This window comes from Oryx dammah, unplaced genomic scaffold, assembly GCF_014754425.2.
Source record: "Oryx dammah isolate SB20612 unplaced genomic scaffold, SCBI_Odam_1.1 HiC_scaffold_4, whole genome shotgun sequence".
NCBI lineage: Eukaryota > Metazoa > Chordata > Mammalia > Artiodactyla > Bovidae > Oryx > Oryx dammah.
The window spans coordinates 87745938-87771017 of record NW_024070188.1 but is presented as its reverse complement, the minus strand read 5'-3'; the positions used below and the strand labels follow the sequence as shown (position 1 = coordinate 87771017).

General features: G+C 46.5%; 1 protein-coding gene across 1 annotated transcript; it reads right to left on the bottom strand.

The window, feature by feature from the left end:
• Nucleotides 1-17173, bottom strand: LOC120862686 (elongation factor 1-alpha 1-like). The gene is made up of 2 exons (XM_040238760.1): nucleotides 17109-17173; nucleotides 1-890 (listed from the first exon to the last, which is right to left on the bottom strand). The coding sequence occupies exons 1-2, from the start codon at nucleotides 17171-17173 to the stop codon at nucleotides 242-244; spliced, it is 714 nt and encodes a 237-aa protein (XP_040094694.1). The 3' UTR covers nucleotides 1-241.
• Nucleotides 17174-25080: the final 7907 nt, after the last annotated feature.

The window sequence follows — 25080 nt, the reverse complement described above, 5'->3', positions numbered from 1 at the left end:
TTTTTGGTCAAGTTGTTTTCATTAAAAAGTACTGATTTTAAAAACTAATAACTTAAACTGCCACACACAAAACATATGGTCCACAAAAACATTCTCCTTTCCTTCTGAAGGTTTTACGATGCATTGTTATCATTAACCAGTCTTTTACTATTAAACTTAAATGGCCAATTGAGACAAACAGTTCTGAGATCGTTCTTCCACCACTGATTAAGACTGGGGTGGCAGGTATTGGGGATAATATTCATTTAGCCTTCTGAGCTTTCTGGGCAGACTTGGTGACCTTGCCAGCTCCAGCTGCCTTCTTGTCCACTGCTTTGATGACACCCACAGCGACTGTCTGTCTCATGTCACGCACAGCAAAACGGCCCAGGGGAGGATAATCAGAGAAGCTCTCGACACACATAGGCTTGCCAGGAACCATATCAACGATGGCAGCGTCACCAGATTTCAAGAATTTAGGGCCATCTTCCAGCTTTTTCCCAGAACGACGATCAATCTTCTCCTTCAGCTCAGCAAACTTGCAAGCAATGTGAGCTGTGTGACAATCCAGCACAGGTGCATATCCAGCACTGATCTGGCCTGGATGGTTCAAAACAATCACCTGAGCTGTGAAGCCAGCAGCTTCCATGGGTGGATCATTTTTGCGGTCACCAGCCACACTGCCACGACGGACATCTTTGACAGACACGTTCTTGACATTGAAGCCCACACTGTCCCCAGGAAGGGCTTCACTCAGTGCTTCATGGTGCATTTCTACAGACCTCACCTCAGTTGTTACATTGACTGGAGCAAAGGTGACCACCATGCCAGGTTTGAGAACACCAGTCTCCACACGACCCACAGGGACAGTACCAATACCACCAATTTTATAGACATCCTGGAGATTGCCTCTACTTTTTTTTTTTTCCTTTTTATTCAGTTTGAACTCTTCATGGATCTGTCTTCAGTTCACTGTGTCTTTCCTTTGCAATATCCTATCTACTATTAAACCTATCAATGTGTGTCGTGCTCCATTGCTCCGTCATGTCTGACTCTTTGCGACCCTATGAACTGTAGCCCCTCAGGCTCCTCTGTCCATGGGATTCTCCAGGCAAGAACACTGAAGTGGACTGCCATTTCCTCCTTCAGTGAATCTTCCCAACCCAGCAACAGAACCCGTGTCTCCTGCATTCGTGGGTGGACGGGGCCACGTGGGGAGCCTATCTAAGGATTCATTTATTACTAGTAAGTTTTATTTCTAGCATCTAGCATTTGAGAAATTGGTCCTAAGTTCTAGTGATCTATCTGCTGACTTTAGCTGTCTCTTTACACAAGCTATCTTTTTCTTTTTTAAAACCTTGTATTTTGTGTTGGGTTGTAGCCGATTAACAAACAGTGCTGTGATGGTTTCAGGTGAAGGTGAACAGTGACGGGACTGAGCCATGTATATGTCCATTCTCCCCGACTCTCCTCCCATCCAGGCTGCCATGTAACACCGAGCAGAGTTCCATGTGAACACAAGCAGTCGTTCCCCACGGTGCACTTTCACATTTTTAACATAGCCATTTTAAAGTCTCTGACTCTTTAAAACTATTTAAAACTGAGCTTACTAATGATTCCTTTTTTTTTTTTAAAAAAAAAACATGAGTTTCTTTTCCTACTGTTTTATATGTCTTGTAATTTTTGATTTTCTGCTGGGTATTTTTGTAGAAAAGAATAGTAGAGACTAAAGTATATGATCAGCAATCAGTACAAAGAAATCGAGGAAAAGAACAGAACGGGAAAGACTAGAGGTCTTTTCAAGAAAATTAGAGACACCAAGGGAGCATTTCATGCTAAGATGGGCTCGATAAAGGACAGAAATGGTAGGGACCTAACAGAGGCAGAAGATATTAAGAAGAGGTGGCAAAAATACACAGAAGAACTGTACAAAAAAGATCTTCATGACCCGGATAACCATGATGCTGTGATCAGTCGCCTAGAGCCAGACATCTTAGAATGGGAAATCAAGTGGGCCTTAGAAAGCATCACTATGAACAAAGCTAGTGGAGGTGATGGAATTCCAGTTGAGCTGTTTCAAATCCTGAAAGATGATGCTGTGAAAGTGCTGCACTCAATATGCCAGCAAATTTGGAAAACTCAGCAGTGGCCACAGGACGGGAAAAGGTCAGTTTTCATTCCAATCCCAAAGAAAGGCAATGCCAAAGAATGCTCAAACTACCACACAATTGCACTCATCTCACATGCTAGTAAAGTAATGCTCAAAATTCTCCAAGCCAGGCTTCAGCAATATGTGAACCGTGAACTCCCTGATGTTCAAGCTGGTTTTAGAAAAGGCAGAGGAACCAGAGATCAAATTGCCGGCATCTGTTGGATCATCAAAAAAGCAAGAGAGTTCCAGAAAAACATCTATTTCTGCCTTATTCACTATGCCAAAGCCTTTGACTGTGTGGATCACAATAAACTGTGGAAGATTCTGAAAGAGATGGGAATACTAGGCCACCTGACCTGCCTCTTGAGATATCTGTGTGCAGGTCAGGAAGCAAAGTTAGAACTGGACATGGAACAACAGACTGGTTCCAAATAGGGAAAGTACGTCAAGGCTGTATATTGTTACCCTGAGTATTTAACTTATATGCAGAGTACATCATGTGAAATGTTGGGCTGGATGAAGCACAAGCTGGAATCAAGATTGCCGGGAGAAATATCAATAACCTCAGACATGCACATGACACCACCGTTATGGCAGAAATTGAAGAACTAAAGAGCCTCTTGATGAAAGTGAAAGAGGAGAGTAAAAAGTTGGCTTAAAGCTCAACATTCAGAAAACTAAGATCATGGCATCTGGTCCCATCACTTCATGGCAAATAGATGGGGAAACAGTGGCTGGTTTTATTTTTCTGGGCTCTAAAATCAGTGCAGATGGTGACTGCAGCCATGAAATTAAAAGACACTTGATCCTTGGAAGAAAAGTTATGACCAACCTAGACAGCATATTAAAAAGCAGAGACATTACTTTTCCAACAGAGGTCCATCTAGTCAGGCCTGTGGTTTTTCCAGTAGTCATGTATGGATGTGAGAGTTGGACTATAGAGAAGGCTGAACAGTGAAAAATTAATGCATTTGAACTGTGGTGTTGGAGAAGACTCTTGAGAGTCCCTTGGACTGCAAGGAGATCCAACTAGTCCATCCTAAAGGAGATCAGTCCTGGGTGTTCATTGGAAGGACTGATGTTGAAGCTGAAATTCCAATACTTTGGCCACCTGATGTGAAGAACTGACTCGATGGAAAAGACCCTGATGCTGGGAGAGATTGAGGGCAGGAGGAGAAGGGGACGACAGAGGATAAGATGGTTGGATGGCATCACCAACTCAATGGACATGAGTTTAAGTGGACTCCAGAAGTTGGTGATTGACAGGGAGGCCTGGCGTGCTGCAGTCCATGGGTTTCAAAGAGTCCGACGCGACTGAGCAACTGAATTGAACTGAACTGAAAGTAGATGTATACCAGCAAACAGAGGCAAGCTCTTGTTCTGTTGGGCTGAGGTAAGGATTTCAGTGTGATCTGTAGTTCAGGGCAGCCTGAGGTTTGCTGCTGTTTCTGTGTGATTCAGTTCACTGCTGGCTTACTTATTCTGATGGACGGGATTTGAACATGGGTGTGGTTCCAGAAGCTGTCTCAGCTGTTTCACATCTGAGCTGTTGCCCTGCCATCTCTAAAGACTCAGAACACCTAAGACGGAATGTTCACAGCTCTCTGTGCCCCTCCGGACTTCAGAAAGGGATTCCTTGTACCTGGGTGAGGCCCCATGCAGCTGACTGAGCTCCCTTTGAGCTCTTGTTCTCTGATCAGCTTTTGTTCTCAGCACCCAGGCAAGCGCTCAGTGGAGGCCCGTGGAGAATGGTTGGTGGTTCGGTGCAGAAAGGATCTGAGACTTGGGCTCCCAGGATTCTATCCATCTCACGTGCAGATGTGAAAACGTTGACTATTTCTTCTTAGCCTCATCCGTGGTAGATTCACCCTGGCCTTACCATTCTGCTATGGATGAGTGCTTTCTTGGGTGTCTTCCCTCCTATGGACAGCTCATCACTTTCTTATGTGTTTTTGTGTCCTCAGAATTCTAAACAAGTGCTATCGTTTTGTAGCTTATCTCCCTTTTCTTGTTAAGTTAAAATCAATGGTCTCAGATAACTTTTTTTTTTTAATTTAAACCAGAGTCAAAACCCCCTCTGATGTGTTACTCATTTACAAAATGCTTTCTATTTTCTTTCCTCTGATTCCCTCCCCCCCCACCCGCCACCAATTTAAATGTTTAGATGTTGAGCTGTTTAGTTTTTTCATTGCTCATCTCTACATAAAATGAGGTTTTCTTTTTTCCTGGCCAGCTTTCAAAAGGAGAGGGTAGGACCATGCTTTCTGTCCATATGTAGCTGTGTGCAACTCTGTGACCCCGTGGACTATAGCCCTCCAGGCTCATCTGTCCGTGGGATTTTCTAGGCAAGAAAACGGGAACGGGGTGCCATTTCCTACTCCAGATCCCCTGACCCAAGGATTGAGCATCTGCATGTTGCCATCTCTGGCTGAAAACCGAAGCCTTTCACTGGAGCTGCCCCTGCCCAGAGGTTCCCATGGCTGCCCTGGGACGTTTGCAGTGGCAGAGGTGAAATGCGGCTGGCATATCGGGGAGAGCGCGCCCTCTCGCTTTTGTATTTCACTCTGGGAGAAGAGCTCCAAAAATGTGTTTGTCCTTTGGGGACTGATAGAATTTTTAGTAAAATTGTTTTTTTTCCAATTTGAAAAACTCTTACATCTGTCTTCTGCCTCAGGTACAGACACTGGGAGGGAGAGAAACATTCTGAAAATGTGCCGTGCTGTGCTCAGTTGTTCAGTGTCCAACTTTGTGGCCCCATCGACTGTCAGTTCAGTTCAGCTCAGTTCAGTTCAGTCGCTCAGTCGTGTCCGACTCTTTGCGACCCCATGAATTTCTGCACGCCAGGCCTCCCTGTCCATCAGCATCTCCCGGAGTTCACTCAGACTTATGTCCATTGAGTCGGTGATGCCATCCAGCCATCTCATCCTCGGTCGTCCCCTTCTCCTCCTGCCCCTAATCCCTCCCAGCATCAGAGTCTTTTCCAATGAGTCAACTCTTTGCATGAAGTGGCCAAAGTACTGGAGTTTCAGCTTTAGCATCATTCCTTCCAAAGAAACCCCAGGGCTGATCTCCTTCAGAATGGACTGGTTGGATCTCCTTGCAGTCCAAGAGATTCTCGGGAGTCTTCTCCAACACCACAGTTCAAAAGCATCAATTCTTTGGTGCTCAGCCTTCTTCACAGTCCAACTCTCACATCCATACATGACCACTGGGAAAACCATAGCCTTGACTAGACGGACCTTTGTTGGCAAAGTAATGTCTCCGCTTTTCAATATGCTATCTAGGTTGGTCATAACTTTTCTTCCAAGGAGGAAGCATCTTTTAATTTCATGGCTGCAGTCACCATCTGCAGTGATTTTGGAGCCCCCCAAAAATAAAGGCTGCCATCGACTGTAGCCTGGACTAAACCTGTCCATGGATTTCTCAGGCAAGAATATTGGAGTGGTTGCCATTTCCTTTTCCAAGGGGTCTTCTTGACCCAGGGATCGAACCCAAGTCTCCCGTGTGTCCTGCGTTGCAGGCAGATTCTTTACCCTGAGCCACCTGGGAAGCCCTCACTGTAATACACAGCGACAGTTAACACCTTGTCCCTGGCTCAAGCCCCTCACACCTGGCTCTTCGGCCAGCATGGAAATCTGCTTCTGCAGGTCCTTGGCTGCACGGTGCAGATACTCGTGCTTGCAGTCAGATACAAGGTGGCGTCTCAGTCCTGAGCCCTGCAGCACTATTGCTCTGAAATCTAGGCAAGCAGTCTGCAGGTAGGGAGAATGTCGATACGCCCGTCACTCCAGATTCTTCCATGCAGCCCATCAACACTCTAAGTCCACATGGCTCAAGGGATATTTCTACTTGATTTAATATATAAGGGATCTGAAGCTCTGATTAGAATTTATTTATATTCAAGACTGGAATGAGTTTTGCAAAAACCACAAACCTTTAATAGTCCCGGGTAAAGCTGGGACCTTCTTGACATCACATAATGAGAAGCTGGAGAGGAAATCCGGGATTTACAGTGAGGCTTCATGTTGCTCACAGAAACCCAGATTCTTTTCTCTGCTCCACGATCTCTGCCACCTTGAACTTGACCCTTCTGTTTACACCTTTCTGAGGGGCTGCTACATTTCCAGGCCCCCAGCCATGTTTCAAGCAGGAAGAAAGAAGGAAAAACATCCCTGAGCCGCTATCTGAGTTTCATTCCCAGAACTATGTCCTTAGGCGGCTGCTTCTTAGGAGGCTGAGAAAAGCTCCACAAATTGCTTCTATAACCTCTGTAGTAGTGGTAGGCAAGGAATGAGGGCTGAGTAGTGAGCAAATGTGCAGAAAACTCAAGTTTCTCTAGGAAGTGGAATTTCCAATACAACATGAGTGAGGTGGTGACCAAGGGGGTATTTTTCAGGGTCCTTCATGAATAACACCATTATCAATATAACGCTTGTCCGTGCACCTGCTCAGATGGTACCATGTATTATAGCTTCATTCTCATCCCTTTTCGTGGCGTTGAACTTATCTCTAATTTTCTGGAAGTGAAAATTCTGCCTTATTTTCTACTTAGTAATGTTGCTTAATAACATGTTAGAAGACAGACCAAAAATGGTTTGAAAAATTACATGAGGTGTAGAACAGATTTCTTTCATGACCTTGCTCTTCAGATAATTTCCTCCAGCCCAGAAAGGGCTGCCAGGGTATTTCTTACTAAGTCATGTTCTTTTAAGCAACTTCCTGCAGTTCATGGGGTCGCAGAGTTGGACACTTCTTCGCGACTAAACAACTCATAATGTGGATGTACCATTTCTATGGCGATATTTGGACATGCCACTTTCTCGTCAAAGGTCAAGATTTTGTTAAAATCATTTTTGTTGATTCATCGGACAGCGACAAGAGCAGACCCAGCGCTCTGACCTCTCTCTGGTGGGAATCGGGGCTTCCCTGAAGCCTGCATACACAGGGGCCCCGGCCGTGCGGTCTTGCTCTCAACTGCAGGCAGCATCTCCACCCAGGCTTTTTGTGTGAGCTCTGTTCTTAGCAGCCCGGTGTGGAAATGAACGCCATTCCTCACCTATGTAGGAGAATTTTCTCATCAGGAAAAACACATAGTTCAGACAGCGTTGAGGAAAATTCCTCTGGTCCCAGTGATTGATGGGCGGCGGACTGGAACCCAGCAGGCAGTGTGTGTTCTGACTCAGCAGGACATGTTTTTGAAGAAAGTATTTCAGAGCTTCTAAAACCTTGTTTTTGGACAGGGATAATTAGCTGTGGTTGAACCATGACGGACGTTTGACCTTTATAAAGTGTCTCTTATAAAAACAATTGGCAATCATGAAACTTGTTTTAACACTTAACTTCATTTTAGGGAAAATATTTTGAGGAAATTCCATACCCTCAAAACAATCTCCAAAGAGCAATGTTTTGTGAACTAAGGATGTTTCTGAGATGTTTTTAGAAATAATTGCTAGTCAATATATTGAAAAGAAATTAAAGAAAGAGCACACTTAAATTATTTTAGAATTAGAAATAACCTAGTTTTGTCATTTTCAAAAGAATGTCATCTTGAGAGTATTTAAAAGCAGAAATTAATTGCACCTTAAAAAGCTTGTGTTAGAAACATCGCAGGCGCTCATGAAACAGGAGCTTCTTGTTGCAGATTTTAGTTTACTGCACTATCAGAAATAAACGATTTTGGGCCATCACTTAATTCTGTGCTTCAATTTTTGGTTTAGGAAATGTGTCCACTGCTGCTGCTGCTGCTAAGTCACTTCAGTCGTGTCCGACTGTGTGCGACCCCATAGACGGCAGCCCACCAGGCTCCGCCGTCCCCGGGATTCTCCAGGCAAGAACACTGGAGTGGGTTGCCATTTCCTTCTCCAATGCATGAAAGTGAAAAGTGAAAGTGAAGTCGCTCAGTCGTTTCCGACTCTTTGTGACTCCATGGACTGCATGCAGCCTACCAGGCCCCTCCGTCCATGGGATTTTCCAGGCAAGAGTACTGGAGTGGGGTGCCATTGCCTTCTCCAACTCTGTAAATTTTGCAAAGAAATATATTAGCATAATGGCCTTGGTTAGTGTTAGTTCCTCAGTCATGTCTGACTCTTTGAGACCCCATGGACTGTAGTCCACCAGGCTCCTCTGTCCATGGGATTCTCCAGGCAAGAGTACTGGAGTGGGTTGCCATGCCCTCCTCTGCGGAATCTTCCTGACCCAGGGATAGAACCCAGGTGTCCTGCACTGCAGGCAGACTCTTTACTGTCTGAGCCACCAGGGAAGCCCCATGATGGTCTCAGTTGTAACTAATAGTCTCATATGGAAGAACACTAAGTTTAGAAGGATAAACTGTTTTTAGTAGTTACTCCCCTCACGTCTTCCAGCTTGATCAGAATTTGTTTCTTTCCATGATGTGGGTAGTCTCCCCTTCTGTTCTTTCATAGCATCTCTTCCACACCTTCATTTTCTGTTTGTATCACAGATATTGACCCTTCAAAAAACTGGACGGGACCTTGAAACAACGTGATCCTCATAGCTCACATCCACAGACTCGCTTACTCTGTGCCAGGGATTATACCCAGCAGCGTGTTCTCAGCTTACCTCCGCACCAGCCCACGGGGGAGCACTGTTCCTACGTGCAGTTTAGCAGCAGAAGCATGGGACCTCTACAGTACAGCCTGCCTGCCAGTTCCGGATGTGAACGTCAGAGAATCAGAGGGGGCAAAGGGAATCCACAGGCCAGTCTTAGGCTGGACAGGGAAGAGCCCTCCCCTCGCGATCTGTCCCTGCAATGGGTACACATGCGGCAGCAAGGACATAACCCTGTGTTTCTGGTCTGACATTTTTTGGAGTTTTCAGACACTTGTCCAAGTTGCCGTAATTAACGGAACGCTGGCGGTCTCTAACGCCTGTGGTCCTCCCATGACTTCATGCCTGGGATGCTTGCAGGGGCAAGATGGCTGCCATGTGGTGCGCTCCCTCTTACCTAGGGTGACTGAATTAAAACTGAGTTATTAGATTAGCCATTTTAAAAGTCATCCTGCTGTGCAGCACAGGGAACTCTGCTCGGTGTTATGTGGCAGCCTGGATGGGAGGGGAGTTTCGGGGAGAATGGGTACATGTGTGTGTGTGCCTGAGTCCCTTTGCTGTCCACCTGAAACTATCACAACGCTGTTAATTTGGCTGTACTCCAGTATAAAATCAAAACATTTTTAAAAAGTCATTCTGCATTATTTTTAAATAGCAAACTCTTTATAGTATGACAGTGTATGTTTCAAACAGGATGACACAGCTCAATTGCTCAAAAAATTTCTTATGCACCTAAGTTTAAGGTATTATTCTGAAAATTGTTTGGCTTATTTCTTCATCATGTTGGCTTAAGGCCATGGATAATGCATCTGAAGACAATTTCCAGTGCATAACACTGAATTTCACAGAAAAGATTTTAAATCTCCTGAGGATGTGATGGATTCATATTCACTGAGATGGGTTTCCAGCTTCCTGGAGGTGAGGTCACAGGTACTTTGGCCGCTGCTTTCCGTGTGTTCTCAGGCGGGGTGATGAGCACAGCCAAGTAGCTGCACCCCAGGTTACCCTCTGTGGATGGCCAGGTGGCCGGGCACCTAATGGTTGCTTTCTAATTGGAACTTGGGCGGATCTGAAATTCTCCCGCATCAAAGCTGGCACTGGTCTGCATACTTTGCTTCATGTCCTGGTGGCGACTCATGAAAAAGTTTCCGATGGAATTTTTAGGAAGAAAATGCGTTGAGTTAGAACTCTTCAGAATGAGTTTTTCGTTTGTTTCCAAAACACCCCCGGGTCCTGTAACTTTTAATTAGATGTGACTGGCAGTGTGGACTCTTCTTTTTGGGTGTGGGTGGGTGGCCACGGACCAAACATGTCAAAGGGAGCGGGATGATATATGACTCGGCTTATTGCGGCCCCGGCTCTGAGAACATTCCCTCCAGAGGAGACAAACAGAAGCCGTGTGTGCTCTTGAACGCTGGGTCTTCGCGCGGGTAAACAGATCTGGCTGCAGGGCTCCTCAGACAAATAGCTGATTTAGCAACTTGCAAAGGCAACTGTGCACAAGTGCGTAGGGGCCCTTGTTCTCGATGCTTTACCTGGTTGAAGGAAAGTCTTGCAACTGGAAAGCTATGAAAAGTGAAGACGGAGACACAGTAGGAGGGACATGAGCTGGGGCCCCTGGGAGAGAGGATGCTGGCCAGCATCCCAGGGGCTGAGGCTTGCACTTTGCCCGATGTTTGGTCCTAAGGATAAACGTCGAGTTCTGTAACACTGCCCTCAATATCTCACAGATTTTAATGTATTCAGGAGAAGCCAGAGAGCAGAGCTGTTGTGGACGTGGGTGGCTGTAGCTGGCCGGGATTGAGTCCGTGGTCATCTGGCTCCAAAGCTGGTGATTTCCTGTGACTCCAGGCAGTCTCTCTTGCAAGTACAGAGCACAGTGGTGGATGAAGAAGCAACGATATGCAGCTCTCCGTGTAATGGGATGGGTGTGGTGGCTTCAGTGACCACAGTGCTAAGATGTGCTGCCCACTGCCCTCTGCCCTCTGCACAGCCCACCCCTGCTGACCTTCCTGGCCCTGCCGGCTCTGCCACAACCACTGCCCCCCACCCAGACTGTCTCCTTCAGAACTTTCTCCCGCCCTCCCCCATCACGGCAACCGTATTTTGACTTCCTCACTTTACCTCCTATGTAAACACTTTTTTTCCCTTAAGTAAGAATACTAGGATCAGAAACTCTTGACCTGTGTATCCACTTGCAGAAATATTTCATTTTGTCACCTAGTTTTAAAAATAATTTGAATTTAAATGCCTTTTACAGATAGGTCCCATCAATACCAGTTGTGCAGTTCTTGTTTAACTAGCTGACTGTATCTTCCCAGTTCTTGAAAACACTAAATCGAGACCCTTTTATATAGAGTGTCATCCGTGGAAAAGAAAGTCATTGTCTCACTGTGGACAGTGGTCCCATTTCTCAGGCAAAGTCATTACCAGCTTCTCACTCAGGTGAGCTTTGTTTTAGGTGATTTTATTTTTTAGTTTTTTCTATATTTCATGCTAGGGTTCCCTTTTGATCTAATTTGAGAGTCTGAGAAGGGAATGGCAATCCACTCCAGTATTCTTGCCTGGAGAATCCCATGGGCGGAGGAGCCTGGCAGGCTACAGTTCATGGGATCACAAAGAGTCAGGCACAACTGAGCGACTCACACACACACACATTTTAAAAATGAGATTAGTTTAATTTCATTTATTGCTATGGAGGATAAAAGTATTTTGTCATGATTTTTAATGTTCCAGGCTTGATGAAGCACAGGCTAGAATCAAGGTTGTCTGGAGAAATATCAATGACTTCAGATATGCAGATAATACTACCCTTATGGCACAAATTGAACAGGAACTAAAGAGCCTCTTGATGAAGGTGAAAGAGGAGAGTGAAAAAGCTGGCATAAAACTCAACATTCATAAAACTAAGATCATGGCATCCCTCCATGGCAAATAGATGGGGAAAGAATGGAAACAATGGCAGATTTTATTTTCTTGGGCTCCAAAATCATTGCGGACAATGACTGCAGTGATGAAATTAAAAGACAGTTCCTCCTTGGAAGAAAAGTTATGACAAACCTAGACAGCGTATTAAAAAGCAGAGACATTACTTTGCCAACAAAAGTCCATCTAGTCAAAGCCATGGTTTTTCTAGTAGTCGTGTACATGTGAGAGTTGGACCATAAGGAAGGCTGAGCGCCAAAAATTGATGATTTCCCGTTGTGGTGTTGGAGAAGACTCCTGAGAGTCCCTTGGACTGCCAGATCAAACCACTCAATCCTAAAGGAAATCAACCCTGAATATTCACTGGAAGGACTGATGTTGAAGCTCCAGTACTTTGGTCACCTGATGAGAAGAGCCAACTCACTGGAAAAGACCCTGATGTTGGGAAAGATTAAGGACAGGAGGAGAAGGGGGCGGCAGAGGATGAGATGATTGGATGGCATCAGCGACTCAATGGACATGATTTGAGCAAGCTTCAGAGACAGTGAACAGGGAAGCCTGGTGTGCTGCAGTCCATGGGGGCACAAAGGATCAGGCAGGACTTAGTGATTGAACAACAACAAGTAACCATTTTTATTGCTTATTGAAAACATGTTTTCCACTAAACCCATCTGTGTTTGTTTTTTTATACTTCTAGTAAGCTGGACAATTGTGTAAGTATTTTCTTCCAGCAGTTACTTTATACTTCCTATTGTGTCTTTTTATATTTAAATGATACTTTGGCTTGGGTGGAGAAGGAAATGGCAACCCACGCCAATATTCTTGCCTGGAGAATGCCATGAACAGAGGAACCTGGTGGGCTACAGCCCATAGGGTCACAAAGAGTCAGACACGACTGAGTGACTAACACACCTGCTTGGTAGAAAATTTATCAGTCACATTCTTTCTCTGGAAATCTGTAGGTATTTCTCCATGAATGGATGGAATGTTTCTCAGAGTTATTTTGGAATCAGTCTGATACTTCACTTCTACAGTCTTAGTCTTTTTTGTCTGGATGTTTAAAAGTTTCATCTTTACTTTGCTTTTCAGTAACTTGTGTCCTGGTCTTTTCAGTAAATTGTGCCTTGCTTTTCAATGGCTGTTGTGGGCTTTTCAATCTACAGAATATTTCAGAAATTTCTTGTAACTTCTTGCATATTTCTGTATAATTTGTAGTTTGACATTAGCTCTGTTGCTTTTGTTCCCCGTCTGGGGATGTGCTATACATTTATTATGCATTATGTGCTTGTCAATTGAATTAATCACTTTTGCTTTTGTTTGAATTATTATTCACGTGCACTCTGTTTTACTTGCTTCTGATTGTGCCCTAAACTTCTCCACTGTGTCGTAAGCAGTTTTGCTCCCAGCACCGTCCTCATCTGAGTATCTGTGTTTGTCTGTGTGCGGACAAACTGACGGTAGGTCCAGCAGTCTCCTTGACCCCAGACGGAAACCTTGATAAGACGGACAGGGAGAAATACAGAAGGACCTATTTCTGCTTTATTGACTATGCCAAAGCCTTTGACTGTGTGGATCACAATAAACTGTGGAAAATTCTGAAAGAGATGGGAATACCAGACCACCTGACCTGCCTCTTGAGAAATCTGTATGCAGGTCAGGAAGCAACAGTTAGAACTGGACATGGAACAACAGACTGGTTCCAAATAGGAAAAGGAGTACGTCAAGGCTATATATTGTCACCCTGCTTATTTAACTTATATGCAGAGTACATCATGAGAAATGCTGGGCTGGAAGAAACACAAGCTGGAATCAAGATTGCCAGGAGAAATATCAATAACCTCAGACATGCAGATGACACCACCCTTATGGCAGAAAGTGAAGAGGAGCTAAAAAGCCTCTTGATGAAAGTGAAAGAGGAGAGCGAAAAAGTTGGCTTAAAGCTCAACATTCAGAAAACGAAGATCATGGCATCCGGTCCCATCACTTCATGGGAAATAGACGGGGAAACAGTGGAAACAGTGTTAGACTTTATTTTTGGGGGCTCCAAAATCACTGCAGATGGTGACTGCAGCCATGAAATTAAAAGATGCTTACCCCTTGGAAGAAAAGTTATGACCAACCTAGATAGCATATTCAAAAGCAGAGACATTACTTTGCCGACTAAGGTCCGTCTAGTCAAGGCTATGGTTTTTCCAGTGGTCATGTATGGATGTGAGAGTTGGACTGTGAAGAAGGCTGAGCACCAAAGAACTGATGCTTTTGAACTGTGGTGTTGGAGAAGACTCTTGAGAGTCCCTTGGACTGCAAGGAGATCCAACCAGTCCATTCTAAAGGAGATCAGTCCTGGGTGTTCAATGGAAGGACTGATGCTGAAGCTGAAACTCCAGTACTCTGGCCACCTCATGTGAAGAGTTGACTCATTGGAAAAGACTCTGATGCTGGGAGGGATTGGGGGCAGGAGGAGAAGGGGACAACCGAGGATGAGATGGCTGGATGGCATCACGGCCTCGATGGATGTGAGTCTGAGTGAACTCCGGGAGATGGTGATGGACAGGGAGGCCTGGCGTGCTGCGATTCATGGGGTTTCAAAGAGTCGGACACGACTGAGCGACTGAACTGAACTCAACTGGAGATAAGATTGACAGGGGAGAAATATAGAAGGACCTGGAGATAAGATTGATAGAGAAGAAATATAGAAGGACCTGGGTCAGTTAAGACATCCTGGGTCTTCCATACAAACCTTGAAATAACTCCTTCAGGATTTATAAATTAGAGAAAATTAAACTCCATTCTTTAGAAAGATGGTAACACTGACCTTATATGTAAGACAGCAAAAGAGACACAGATGTGAAGAACAGACTTTTGGACTCTGTGGGAGAAGGCGAGGGTGGGATGATTTGAGAGAATAGCACTGAAACATGTATATTACCATATGTGCAAAAGATCGCCAGTCCAGGTTCGATGCATGAGACAGGGCGCTCAGGGCTGGTGCACTGGGATGACCCAGAGGGATGGGATGGGGAGGGAGGTGGGAAGCGGGTTCAGGATGGGGGACACATGTACACCCATGGCTGATTCATGTCAATGTATGGCAAAAGCCACCACAATACTGTAAAGTAATTAGTCTCCAATTAAAATTAATTTAAAAACTCCATTCTTTATAATCTACTGTAATTTGAGCTATCTTGGCTAGTAATACTTGTCTCTTACTGATATAACAAGGATGCATCGCAAAATTACCTAATTATGGACATTTATCTTATCTGTAATATCTTGCTCCAAAGCATTGCTGAGAATACGATGATCTCAGATAAACGGAGAGATATACTATGTTCACAGATTGATGACTATGTCATTAAGATGCTGGTTCTCATTATATTTAATCATAGATTCAAGGCAATTTCAGTTAAGTCCCAGCAGGCCTTTTTGTTAGATGTTGAAAAGCTAACTGTAAATTTTAAATGGAAATGACCTAATATGGTCAAAGTGACATTGAAAAAGGACAAAATCCTAAATAATTTCAAGACATATTATCTATTCAGTTCAGTCGCTCTTCTGGGACAATTGGTAGCCACTTAAAAGCAAAAATATAAACTCCTTTCTCACACTCAAAGGCAGGTCTGGCTTAGTCTCTGTGGGGTCTCCTTGTGAGCATGAGGCTTTGTTTGGGCCTTCTGAGCGTCTCTGGTGGGCATGGGGTTTGAGTCTAAATGCGATTTTGCCTCTCCTACTGTATTGCTGGGGCTTCTCCTTTGCCCTTGCATGTGGGATATCTTCTTTTGGTGGGATCCAACATTCTCCTGTCGGTGGTTGTTCAGCAATGAGTTGTAATTTTGGAGTTCTTGCAGGAGAAGATGAGTGCCCTCCACCATCTTGGGTGATCTCAAGACATGTTATAAAACTACATTAATCAAAGCTGTGTGATATTGGCATAAAGATAGAAAAAGATAAATTGAATAGAAACTATAAAAATAGATCCATGAAGCTAGTTAGTTGACAAAGGTGCAATGGGAATTCAGAGCTAATCTCCTCAATGAATGGTTCTGGGACAACTGGTAGCCACCTAAAAACAAAAGCAAAAATATAAACCCCTTCACACCATTTGAAGCATCAATTTGAAACAAGTCCTAGACCCAAAGGTAATAGATAAAACTATGTAACTTCTAGAAGAGAACAGAAGAAACAATCTTAGTAACCTTGAGTTTGGCAAAAAATTTATTTAAAAGGACCCAAACACCACAAAATAGAAAAGACAAGAAAAGTAGAATTTTCCTTTTAGCTTCACCCTTGCCAAAATAAAGCTTTTTGGTTGGCGAAAGATATATATGTGTGTGAATGTGTTTCCCAATCAAAAGTGTAATTTCGGCAAGAGTGAAGTTAAAAGGGAAATAAAGATCAGGGCCTTTTAACCACAAGTACGGTACACAAGTGCACAAAGGATAAAATATTTCCGGTCATTTAGTTCATCCATCAGGAAAACCCAGTTTGGAAAAGCTTAATCGTTGCATTTTTAGTCTTTATTACAATTTATTACAATTTCCTCATTCTGCCAATGAAGAAAACGCGTTTCATAGGAAGTAGGGAATTTGTGCAATAAAATCCATAAGTGAAAGTGAGTGAAGTCACTCAGTCGTGTCTGACTCTTTGCGACCCCATGGACTGTAGCCTACTAGGCTTCTCTGTCCATTGGATTTTCCAGGCGAGGGTACTGGAGTGGGGTGCCATTTCCTTCTCCAAATAAAATCCATAATTAATATTAATTGGTTAATAATTAATGCACACAGTCCCGACCTCCCCCTTCCCCAAGTCCGGGGCTCTCCTTGGGAAGACTTTTGCCCGCAGTGGTCCCGCGAGCCTGGCTGCAGGCACTTGGTTCTGATCCTAACCCACCGGCCTGGCTCAGCCTGTGAAGCTAAGGGGGCTCCAGCCCATGGAGGACCCTTCCTGAGGGGCCGTGCGCCCTCCTGCTCCCTGCACCCCTTGATGCCTGCACCTCAGTCAGCCCGGTGCCCCGCTGCAGACTTCGCATCAGTCACCCGGGCCCTGCTCCGAGCTCTGACTCAGCGTCTGTACTGCCCCAGAGCGCCCCTCGGAATCTGGGGAGTACAACCTTGCCAGCTGACCCCAGGTGCTCTTACTGCAGCGCTGTCGCTCAGATGGACAAGAAGCCCGTGTGTCTGAGGAGCAGTGGTGGAGACGGCACACAAACAAACCGCCGGGGGCTGTTTCTAAGTGTCCGCCTTCCTCCCTGCAGGCTGGGCCCGCGGTGATGGGCGGTGAGGTCAGCTGTGTAAGGAAGGTGCTGGTTTTCACACCGCCGTCACTTCAGCAACTGGAAAATCGACGCATCCCTTTCTCGGTATTTCCCAGGCGCAGCCTGGAGGCGGCAGGGACCCAGGCGTGCTCAGGGACAGCTCTCACCTGCTGCAGAAATCTGGGGTCCTCCGACCCCCCGCCAAGTCCTCAGCCCCTGCACGTCCCCCACCCCAGCCCCAGGCGGCCATCACCCATCACTCCCGGGGCCCCCCCGGACTGAGTTGTTGTCGCCATGGTGACGGCATCCTGCCCTCCTCCAGAAAGTGATGCTGGTGGAAACATACCCGCCTTCCCGTGCCCCAAGGCGCCTGCAGGCCAGCCTAGAGGGAGGTATCCAGGGAAGGGTGAACGAGATCCGGTGGAGCGGAGGGGCCGGGGCACGGGGAGGTGGGGCTGAGTGTCCCGGAACCAGGTCCGTTTGCTCAGTGTACGCTGAGATGCTGAGGCTGCTGCAGAAAAAGGGGTTTAAACTCCAGGCAGCCCCACGGGAGATCGGAGAACAAATCTCACGTCACTTTTCTCCAGGCTCCGCACACCTCAGACCGCCTCAGACCTCCGCACACCTCTGATATTTTCTTTTTCCCGTAAATATCCTGAGCCTTTCGCCCTCAGGAGGCGGAGCTGAGATCTGCACAGAGGTCAGTGAGCCACGGGCCTCTTCACCGCACGCCTGCTCAGAAAATGGCAGGTGAGCCTGCTGAGAGGGTGGAGTTCTTGGCTCTCTGACCTCAAAGTGTCTCTTATCTGATGCTTGCACGTGTCCAGCTGGAGGGCCTGGGGGTCCCAACCAGTCTTAACCAGCTTGAGCTGGAATTGGACACAGCAGACTCCAAGTGCCAGAAAAATAACTCAGGCAAACATTTTATTGTTTAGGCCACGCGATTCTTGCAGGTCGTGCAAGTTTTGTAAAAACAAGGAAATCGAGCTCATCAGTGAAGGCGGGTTCCGGTTCATTATTTATTAAGCAAGCTGCAGTTTAATGGTGACTCAGTGGTAAAGAATCTGCCTGCCAATGCGGGAGATGCAAGAGATGTGGGTTTAATCTCTGGGTCGGGAAGATCGCCTGGAGAAGGAAATGGCAACGCACTCCAGGATTCTTGCCTGGAGAATCCCGTGGACAGAGGAGCCTGGAGGGCTACAGTCTTCGGGGTAAAAAGAGTTGGACACGACTGAGCGCCCAGGCACGTGCAGTTTAATGGTCTAACTGATGGCTACCCTCAATTTCAAGAGGGACATGCAGGTCTGTTATGATCAAGAGGGGAGATGGTGGCAGGATTCCTGGAGCTGGTGAACGCTGGGGGAGACGCATCAGGTGGGGAACAGGTGAGTGTGGGCATGTTGTTGGATGTCACTGTGAGAGTCACACATGGATGCTGTCAAACAGCTGTTTAAAGAAGCCTCAACTGGGTGTGTAAGTCTAGGAATTGCTGGCCGTGGGTGCTGAGTCATGAAGTCAAAGAATGGATGAGATTACTTAGCGGACTTTGAGGCGAGGCCCAGGAGAGGGCGTAGGAATCAGAGGGACTGTCGTTGTATGTTTGGGCCACACTCTGAGTTTTGTGGACTCCTAGTTCTCTGACCAGGTACTGAACCTGGGTCATAGCAGTGAAAGTGCTGAGTCCTAACCGCTGGAGCACCAAGGAAGACCCCCCAAGGACTGTCAGCAAGAAGCTGGCGAAACCACGGGATGGGACTGTCAGCAAGAAGCTGGCGAAACCCCGGGATGGCGGCATGGAAGAACCAATACAGCATCAGTGGCCCGACAGTGAGGAGGAAGAGTTTCGATGGGACTAAGCCCTGCCCGGGACGATGAGGTCGCAAAGCTGGGAGCAGCTCCACCAGGTTAACCGGGTTTAGAAGAATTGTTAGAAAAACAGCTCAGTTTCCCTGCCCCCCATTTTTTTTGGAAGATTCTTTTTTATGTGGACCATTTGTAAAGTCTTTATTGAATTTGTTACAATATTGCTTCTGTGCTATGTCTTTTGGGCCTCGAGACATCTTAGATTCCCCACCAGGGATCAGACCCAGACCCCCTGCGGCCGAAGGTGACCTCTAAACCGCTGGACCACCAGGGAAGTCCCTTCTGTTGTTTCTTATCTGTCCGCAAATCAGCCCTTCCTGTTCACCTTGCTCTCTGCAGTATTTTACTGGATGTTTGATGCCAGCATCTGGAATCTGGAGGCCACGTGAACTTGGTGTGGCTGGTCCAAGGTCCATCCCAACCCTGGAGACCAGGAAGCATTTAGTAACACCAAGAGGAAGCTGAGATGACCCCTGCCAGCTGTCTTTTAGGGCTGAAGAAAATATGAAAGCAGCCTGACGGTTTGAGGAATTGGGGTCTAAACTGCCTCTTTCCTCTTGTTTTTGCTCAGTCCACATCCACTCCCGCCAATAAGATGGCAGAAGAGCTGTGAAGCTTTTTCTGAGTCACACAAAGATTAAAGCAAGAAGACAATAGGGATTGCCACAGGAATCCAGAGAACCAGGAAATGTCGGGAAAATGATGCCTGGTTGCTAGGGACTGGCTACTCTCCTCTGCTGGGGCTGTGAGTCATCAATATGGAAAAAACAGTTCACCCCAGCCTGGGGAGCCGGCCAGGGCATCTCCCGCCTGAATGGGCAGATGGAGTCTCCGTGAACACGAAGTCAGCTCGAGGCACAGGAACAGCGGCTCTTGAAGGACTGTCCTCCTTCTCCATTCAACTCCCCTTTTCTCCACCCCACTCTTCCATTGCAGGGACAGAGGGCAGCCCAGCAGAAGCACGCCCTTCCTCAGATCCAGCCCTCGATGGAGGAAAAAGAGCCTCCCGGTGGTCATCAGTAAAGAATCCGCCTGCCAGTGCAGGAGACGAGGGTTCAGTCCCTGGGTTGGGAAGATCCTCTGGAGGAGGGCATGACAACTGACTCCAGTATTCTTGCCTGGGAATTCCCAAGGACAGAGGAGCCTGGCGGGCAGCAGTCCATGGGGTCGCAAAAGAGTCGACATGACTGAGCAACTCAACAGCTGTAATACAAACGGATTTGCTAACAGTGTCAAGTTTTTCAAACCAGGAGCTCGAATCCTGGACCCTACGGGAAGTTCCCAGGACATCCGTGGACTCATGACTTTGATTGCAGTCATTTTTGTATTGTCTTTTTTCTGTGCATCTTCTTTTTAATAACTTCTGATAAAACAGACACAAGAGTTTCAAAGAACAGTACAATGTACACCTGAATCTCTGTTATGCAAAACAAAGTCCCCTCTTTAAACATCTTTCTGTCGTATTCTCCACAATCCTGACTGCAGGGAGCTGTTCTGAACTGTGCTCGTTTCCAAGCAAACACCTATATTTTGACAGCAGACATTTTTATTCTAAAACTATATATGGTATGTTTTGGGTCTGAGAACAATGCCATCGATATTTTGATAGCGATTGCATTGAATCTGTAGATTGCCCTGGGAAGTATGGTAATTTGAGCAATATTAATTCTTTCAGCCCATGAGCCTGGTCTATCTTCCCATTTGTTTGTATCATATTGGATTTCATTCATCAGTGTCTTTTTTTTTTTATCAGTGTCTTATAGTTTCCTGAGTACAAGGTCTTTACCTCCTTGAATAGATTTATTCTTTTTTAGAAAAGATATTTATAACCTCAGATATGCAGATGACACCACCCTTATGGCAGAAAGTGAAGAACAACTAAAGAGCCTCTTGATGAAAGTGAAAGAGGAGAGTGAAAAAGTTGGCTTAAAACTCAACATTCAGAAAACAAAGATCATGACATCTGATCCCATCATTCATGGCAAATAGATGGGGAAACAATGGAAACAGTGAGAGACTTTATTTTTTTGGGCTCCAAAATCACTGCGGATGGTGACTGCAGCCATGAAATTAAAAGACGCTAACTCCTTGGAAGAAAAGCTATGACCAACCTAGACAGCATATGAAAAAGCAGAGATATTACTTTGCCAACAAAGGTCCGTCTAGTCAAGGCTATGGTTTTTCCTGTGGTCATGTATGGATGTGAGAGTTGGACTATAAAGAAAGCTGAGCACCAAAGAATTGATGCTTTTGAACTGTGGTGTTGGAGAAGACTCTTGAGAGCCTCTTGGACTGCAAGGAGATCCAACCAGTCCATCCTAAAGGAGATCAGTCCTGAGTGTTCATTGGAAGGACTGATGCTAAAGCTGAAACTCCAGTACTTTGGCCACCTCATGCGAAGAGTTGACTCATTGGAAAAGACTCTGATGCTGGGAGGGATTGAGGGCAGGAGAAGAAGGGGACGACACAGAGGATGAGATGGCTGGATGGCATCACTGACTCGATGGATGTGAGTCTGAGTGAACTCCGGGAGTTGGTGATGAACAGGGAGGCCTGGCGTGCTGCGATTCATGGGCTTGCAAAGAGTCGGACACGACTGAGCGACTGAACTGAACTGAACTGAACTGATGTGTTGGTTGCCATTTTGTTCCTTGCTTTCTGATTGTCTTTATCGCTCTTTCATGCTCTGTCCTTGTTTTGCTCCCTCCCTGTGTTATTTGATGATGTCTTTAGTGTTGTGTCTGGATACCTTTCTCTTTTGTGTGTATCTGTTACAGGTTTTTGATTTGTGGTTACCATGAAGGAGGACACATATAGTAACTTGAAAATACTCATCATTATTTTAAGTTAAATAATCTCTTAATTTCAACTGCATTTTAACAATCCTGCATTTTTATCCTCTCCACTACCTCTAATGCTTTTGGCATCATATTTTATCTATTTCTGTTTTGTGTCTCCTTTACCTACTCACTGCACTTCCCTGGCGGCTCAGAGGGTAAAGAATCTGCCAGCATTGCAGGAGACCCAGGTTTGGTGCCTGGGTTGGGAAGTTCCCCTAGAGAAGGGGATGGCCACCTACTCCAGTATTCTTGCCTGGAGAATTCCATGGAGAGAGAAGTCTGGCAGGTTACAGTCCATGGGGTCACAAAGAGTCGACCACAACTGAGCGACTGACACTTTCACAACCTGCTTGCTGAGATTGTAGGTGATTTTGCTCCTTTGTCATTTAACCTTCCTACTGGTTTTATGAGTGGTTAACCTACTATCTGTGCTGTGTGTTCACTTTTAACAATGAGATTTTTCTTTTTGTAGCTTTCACAATTTGTATGTGGCCTTTCTTATCCACTTAGAGAAGTCCCTTTAACATGTCCTTTAAAGCCAGTTTAGTGGTGCTGAACTCTTGGCTTTTGCTTGTCTGTAAGTCTTTATGTCTCCTTCAGATCTGAATGATAGCTTTGCAGGGGTTATTGGAGGGTCACAGATAGGCCAGTCTTCTACACGTCACTTGAAGTGCAACAGTAAACTCTATGTCAAATGTGAAAAATTAGGCATGTATATTTTAATCCATATAGCAGCCACTATCGGAGAAGGCAATGGCACCCCACTCCAGCACTCTTGCCTGGAAAATCCCATGGACGGGGGAGCCTGGTGGGCTGCAGTCCGTGGGGTCGCTGAGGGTCGGACACGACTGAGCGACTTCACTTTCACTCTTCACTTTCATGCATTGGAGAAGGAAATGGCACCCCACTCCAGTGCTCTTGCCTGGAGAATCCCAGGGACGGGGGAGCCTGGTGGGCTGCCATCTCTGGGGTCGCACAGAGTCGGACACGACTGAAGCGGCTTAGCAGCTCAGCCACTGTAAATGCATCAAAGACGCAGCTGAAAGGCCCATAGATAGATTAAAGTACAATACGAAGTATTCAGATTCTCCCAGAGCGGGGAGGCTCAGAGGAACAGAACCAGGAAATAATAGAATGTAAGACCAGGTTCCCACCATGTCAACACTTGCATGAAAAGCTGGTAACCTAAATATGGTAAGGGGGTGTAAGGCCAAGATACATGCTGGCTACAGGAGATATGCTTGAAATATAAACACATAGGTTTAAAGAATTGGAACAAAAAGCATATGTTGGGAGCAAGAAAAAGGATACAAAAAAATTGAGCGGTTCTTATGAGAGTGTTACCAGAGACATTTCTTTATGGTAATCATGAAAAGTAACAATTCATCAGGAACACGTAGCAATTAAATATGCATGTGTGCTTAATAACAGAGCCTCAGACAAGTAGAGCAAAAATGGACAGACCTGGGAAGTACAGACAGTGCTGCCGTTATGGCTAAGAGTTACTGTGCCTCTTTCTGCAGCTGGGGGAACAAATGGACACAAAAGCAGTAAGGACTTGGAGGACCGAACAGTCCTACCTACTACCTTCATGTAACCGACGCCCATGTGCTTAGTCACTCAGTCATCCAGCTGTTTGTGACCCCGTGGACTGTAGCCTGCCAGGCTCCTCTGTCCATGGGACTCTCCAGGCAAGGATACTAGAGTGGGCTGCCATGCCCTCCTTCAGGGGATCTTCCCGACCCAGGGATCGAACCCAGGTATCCCACACTGCAGGCAGATTCTTTACCCACTGAGCCACCAGGGAAGCCCCCAGGAATTGATGCTTGTAGAACAGTACATCGAACAAGTGCAGAATACAAGGTCTTTTCCAGTGCATGTAATATATTCACCAAGACAGGAGATATGTTGGCACAGAAATCAAATCTCAACAACTTTAAAAGGATTAAAATCTTGGGCTTCCCTAGTAGCTCAGTGGTAATGCATCTGCCTACCAGCGTGGGAGACCCAGGTTCAATCCCTGGTCCGGGAAGATTCCACATGCCGCGGAGCAGCTACGCAGGTGCCCCACAACTGCTGAGCCTGTGAGAGGCTGCTGAGGCTGGGAGAGGCAGCTGACACCGTATTCACCTGTGAAGGCTTAAATGAGCCTGAGCTGGGGAGTCTGAGGTCTCTGGGTGAGAGGTGGAATTAGCGGTTGTTAGCACGAAGGTGTAATGGGCTGACACAAACTTCCCAGACAGAAAAGCAGAGGCCACAAGGGACCCCAGGGAACACTGACTCCGAGGCACGTAGACACAGACAGGAAGCTGGGAGAGGAGGAGGGGAGCGTGCAAGGCCTTACTGTGTGTGTGTGCGTCTGTGTGTGTGTGTTAGTCACTCAGTCGTGTCCGACTCTTTGCGACCCCACGAACTGCAGCCTGCCAGGCTCCTCTGTCCACGGGATTCTCCAGGCCAGAACACTGGACTGGATTGCCATCCCTCCTCCACTGAAGTCTGATCAGCGTCTGACTGATTCCAGCTGCTGGTGGGGCCAACACAAGGAATCTTCCTTTGGAAGAGCTGTGAAAACGCAATACCCTGAAAGGCCACACGATGGCGAAGCAGCCTCGGCCTTGCGTCCCACGCCGGAGTTCCAGGCCCCTCGCGTGAGCGCCCCTCCTCTGCCGTGTGACCTACACTCATCCACTGGGTCACTTACTGTTCCGGCAGCTATTTGTGGAGTTGTTGCCTGTGTTAGGTACAGGCCCTACCGCTTCGAACAAGACAGTCTGCTCCCCACGTGTGGGGTTGGGGTGCAGGGAAAAAAAACGAGTAAATAAGTCAGAGTGGGCTTCCCTGGTGGCTCAGATGGAGAAGAATCCGCCTGCCAACGCAGGACACTAGGGCTTGATCCTGGGTCGGGAAGATGCCCTGGAGGAGGGCCTGGCCACCCACTCCAGTATTCTTGCCTGGAGGGTCCCCTGCACAGAGGAGCCTGGCGGGCTGCATCAGTCCATGGGGTCGCAAAGGGTCCGACACGACTGAGTGAGTAAACAACAACAACGGCAAAATCCAGGAGGGTGATTTCAGAGAAAATCCAGAAGGGTGATTTCAGAGAAAATCCAGAAGGGTGATTTCAGACAGCAGGAAAGGCCCGAGGCAACAGGACTGCCTCTGGCGAGCAAGCAGAGCTGTGCGCGAGACGTGGCGCTCTCTCTGTGGTCAGGACCACACACAGTTCACGCACTGACTCACAACTGTCCGGGTGAAAGCAACGTGCACACATCTCACCTGCGAGGCCCCACGTGTGGTCTGACTTTCCTTCTGACGTACAAATCCAGTTTATCTACCCACCTATCTCTCCATTTATTTATTTATATCTTCTATTCATCTGTCCGGCCCTATCTGACCACCCACCCATCCACCCACTCACCCACCCACCCACCCATCTATCCACCCACCCACCCATCCACCCACCCACCCCCCACCCATCCATTCATCCACCTGCCCACCCCCCC

What these genes read in the sequence shown, in the direction of transcription:
- LOC120862686 (XM_040238760.1), bottom strand. Translation starts at nt 17,173, where the DNA reads ATGGCGACAACAACTCAGTCCGGGGGGGCCCCGGGAGTGATGGGTGAT. An exon ending in GATGGCCGCCTGGGGCTGGG is followed by an intron (nt 891 to 17,108) that starts GTGGGGGACGTG and finishes AAAAAAAAGTAG; the next exon opens with AGGCAATCTCCAGGATGTCT.